General features: G+C 37.3%; 1 protein-coding gene across 4 annotated transcripts in view; it reads left to right on the top strand.

Annotated features, from left to right (window-relative positions):
• The window catches only part of LOC149134199 (putative methyltransferase-like protein 24), a 58,842-nt gene extending 56,865 nt beyond the window's left edge, over window positions 1–1,977 (top strand). For all 4 annotated transcript variants that reach the window (XM_089357780.1, XM_089357778.1, XM_089357777.1 and 1 more), the window contains one exon: window positions 1,634–1,977. In XM_089357780.1, the coding sequence (XP_089213906.1) occupies window positions 1,634–1,921 (288 nt within the window). In that variant the 3' untranslated portion in view covers window positions 1,922–1,977. The remainder of the gene's footprint in view (window positions 1–1,633) is intronic.
• The last annotated feature ends 2,529 nt before the right edge of the window (window positions 1,978–4,506 follow it).

Here is a 4,506-nt window from a genome sequence, read left to right as displayed (position 1 = left end):
TACATACAAACTTACACATAATGTTGGATGGTTATTGGCTACTTATGAGCTCTTCTGCCCTTTGACAATTCTTATTTTTCGTTCTACAGGGTGCCCAACAATCACGCTTCTTACCAAGTAAGCTTTGTTGGTTGCCAATTTAGTCACCGACGACCCGATTTAGCGAATCGCTAGTGTATTTAAAATGTGTGTTTATGTGTGTGTGTGTGTATCATGTATATGTATGTCTACCTGTATATTGATATACGAAGATTCTTACAGAGTTGAATTCGTCATCCTTTTCGCTAGGTCCGCTAGTAATATGAAGGCATGTGGCTTAGCGGTTAGTGTAGATGTTTCATGATCGAAAGGCTGTGAGTCTGATTTCTGGTTGTGTGCTGTGCGTTAGAGCAAGAAACTTTATTTCATGTTTCTAGTTCACACAGCAACGTTGTTTATGTTTAGTTTGCTACATTAGCATTTACACATCTACTGGTCCATTAACATTTTGAAAGCATTTTGGCCTCATCATCGAAATGAAATAATAGTACTTATAACATTTTTCATACACTTTGCAAAAGATCATGGAGATACTGCTATAATTTGCAAAAGATCATGAAGATACTGCTATAATTGTATATTTTAATATATCTGTGCTGAATTTCTCTATAAAATAGTAGTATAATCAACAGTCTGTTTTCCCTCTTTAACAATATTTCTCGTACTGCATAATAATGTATTGCAATGACTTCTCGACGTAAAAGGAAACGAGTAATCATGGAATCTACACTAATAACAAAGCAAAAGACCAAGATTCATGACATAGATTCATTACATGTAAAATAAACTCTAAAATCTACCAGAACGTTCGGATTGTATAAGTTTTACGTCTGGAGTTGATGAATTTATTTCTGACAGTAGTATTCCCATGGTTCTTAGCAACTTACTACCCATTTTACCATTTCATTCTGTTTGGGAAAAGAAATAACCTACCTCTCTTCTCATGAATAGTCAAAAAACTGAAACTCAGGAAGAATTATCACCATTTCATTCTGATTATGAGGCAAACAAGAATATAAAATACTTACGAATTTAGCAAAACTATTTTTCCAAACATAAAGGACTAGTAAAGGAAACACAAAAATCCTTCATAAAAACACTAAATTTTGCATTCGTCCATTCATTCATTCATTCTTCCTACCTTCCTTCATCTTCTTTCTTTCATTTTTTTGTTTCTCAGTTTCTTTTTCTTTCTGTTCTTCCTCCTTCCCTATTCCTATCGCTTTCCATTTCTTTGTTTCTTTGTTTGTTTCTTTTATCCTATCTTTTATTTTTCAGTTTTACTTTCTCTTTCATTTTCTTTCTTTCTTTCTTCTTTTCTGTTTTTATGTTCTTCAGTTCTATTTTGCTATTTCTTTCTTTCAAGGTTTTTCTCCCATCCACTTTCACCCTTTCCTTTCCTGTCTCTGTTTCGTCCATTCAGTTCTCTTTTGCTATTTTATTCCTTCTTTGTTTTTCTCCCATCCACTCTCTCCCCTTCCTTCCCTGTCTCTGTTTGGTCCATTCAGCTGTCTGTGCGTTCATCCATTACTTATTTTCACAAAATTGTTTTTAATTAACAACTTCTTTAATTTCCTTTTATTTCATTCTTCAGACGGATATCAGTATTTTGAAAATGGATATAGAATGGTCAGAATGGGACTCCTTGAAGAAGGCGATGTCTGACGGCGAACTAGATCATGTGAAACAAATACCACTTGAGTTTCACTCACCTGTAACGGGAGCGCAGTTTTTCCGTAATGCTCTTAATGTTATCAAGAAACTGATGGATCTTAACTTCCGAGTATATTTAGTAGACAGGAATAATGCCTGCAAATACGTGAATTCCAGAAAGATTCAATTGACCCAATGTTACAACGTCTACATGATTAAAGTTAGTTAAAATATATTGTTGTCTCTTTCACCGAGCGTCAAGCTAATACACTTCTTGTGCCCGTCCTCATTTGCGTTGCTTTCCTTTTTTCACATTTTTTATTCGTTTATTTGAATTGTTTATTTATTTAAGTTAACTATATATGTGTGTGAGTGTGTGTGTGTGCGAGCGCATGTATACATACACACACATACACGCACAACCACACACATAGACACACACACACATACACACACACACACACACACACACACACACACATACATATATATATACATACGTACAACTTCCTTAACATACTCGTATATCATCTCTTACAATTTATACCTAATTTTACTAGGAATGACCTACACCCATTGAGCCATCTCCTTCACAAATGTATCGGGGAAACCGTAGTCGATTCAATTGGTTTATAATTTTATATTACCGTTCCACACGAGTACTGACGAGAGGACTAGCGGCAAAATCTTTGTGGCTAAGAAAATTCCAGACCGAATTGATCAACAAGTCATCACAGAAATTCAAACTCATCCTTTAAAATAACTTCTTCGTTTTGAGAGAAAAACATAGCAACAAATATTTGGAACTGCGATGCTATAAACTTTCTCCAACATACATTACTTTCTCCAGCATATCCGTCAAATGTAAATAATATACATAATTTCTCATCTCTTAAATATAGAACTGTTATGCACCGACTTGGTCTAAAAATCCAAATGCATGAACATTTATATCAAGATTTTATTGTGAAAAACCATTTTACATGTTCTTCAAAGAATTTAATTCTGCCATCAGATGCAATGGAAGACTACATTGGACAAATTAAACTCCCTTTCAGAACATGACTAATTATTCATCGTCAACAACTATATCACCCCTGAACACATGTGCAAAAACCATGTCTCCCAATTTTCTTGTCTTCCCGTTTTAATATTTAGAGAATAAACCAGACCAGAAAAGAAGGAAAGTTCTTTCATTCAAAAATACAAGCCACTGCTGAACAAATTATAAAAAAAATATCAATAATACACGATTCTCCTTTTCCTATGAATTATTATTGTAGAACGTCTACTTGGGTACCTTTTTCAGGAAAACAAATTTCATATAGCAGCTATCATCTATCTTTACTCCACACTTCGCTGTCTTGCCTACCCACAACTTAAGTATTGTGGAGTGCCTACTTGGGTATTTTGGGGGAGTCCAACAAAGATACACCCATTTGAAACGAAAAGTGCCTTGAGTTTTGTCCCGCTGAGTTTATATTGACTGTGACCTTTCATATCTATGTAAACTAAACATCAATACAATTATTATTTAATTTTGCTATTGAACCAGGTGAGAAATTTCTAATCAGACATACTAACGCATCTTACCAAGCTATTATAGGGAGAATTCACAAACGAAGGACGAAGACAGGTGGTGTAGACAACAAACAGATGTGTTAGTTTAACGCTCGGGAAGTGAAAATGTCTTTAACGTTTCGAGCCTACGCTCTTTACAGAAAGGCACACAGAAAGAAACAAGGTGAGAAAATAAAGAATGTGTAGTGGCTAGCGATCGAACATGGCGAATGCCGGACAGAAGTGTCACACAAGAGAGCTTGGAAGAAGGGGAGATAATAAATTCGTGGTGATCCCAAAACGAAGGTGCGCGTACGTGTGTTTAAAAAGGGGGAAGGCAAGGGTGGGGTGTGGGTTAAGCTGAGGGTGGGGGTAGAGGTAGGGGTCTGTCGGTAGGCAGAGGGTGGGGGAGATGTGGGCTATGTGGAAGTGGGTGTAAGGGATGGGAAGTATAGGGAAGGCGCGGTTGGAAAGTGTAGGGGTGGTGTGGGGTTACGAGGGAGGGGTGACGATGATGGAGAAAGGAGAAGGTGGGTAGGAGTGAAGAGAACAGAGAAGGCGAGTAGGAGTGAAGAGAAGAAGTAGGAGTCGGAGTAAGACAGGAGAGGTAGCTGGGAGGAAGTAGGTGTGAGGGGGAGGAGGTAGATGAAGAGGGAAGGAGAGTTGAATCCATGTGGCGCAAAGGAGCGAAGGGAGAAGATTAATCCCTGTTCACGGCGCAGACAGGAGTCCGGATGGCCCCTGTACAAGTACAATCCGAACAGGGACAAGTGTTGCAAAGAGTGACCGGTAGAGCGGAAATGTCGCTCTACCGGTCATAATACCATGCTATTATAACTGGATTCCTAAAAATAGTGCGGAAACATCTCAACGAATTTGTTCCTGGTAAGCCTCAACGTAATCGGTATAATTAAGCAATACAGAATTGATTACCTTCAGACTGTGAAAGCTTACACGAATGTTTGAAAGGACCGCCATCCAAACCTCATCCTTACCTATGACATCATGAAAGATACGACCTATCTAAAGTATGCCATTTAAAAAAAAAACTCTTATGTTACCATGTTTCTTCTTAAACACACTGTCTTTGATTCAGTTAACTTTTAAAATAATGAAGAATTTGTTTAAATAACATTATCGTTGATGCAAACTTCTCGCGCAGCTTCCACGTGAAGGTAATATATGAGCCTTGCCCAATCAAATAGTACCTTAACTAATAGAGTTCTGAGCCACATTCCTACTTTAAAAACAAAC

Source organism: Octopus bimaculoides, chromosome 9, assembly GCF_046866305.1.
Source record: "Octopus bimaculoides isolate indiv1 chromosome 9, ASM4686630v1, whole genome shotgun sequence".
Classification (NCBI taxonomy): Eukaryota; Metazoa; Mollusca; class Cephalopoda; order Octopoda; family Octopodidae; genus Octopus; species Octopus bimaculoides.
This window is presented reverse-complemented; position numbering and strand designations above follow the sequence as displayed.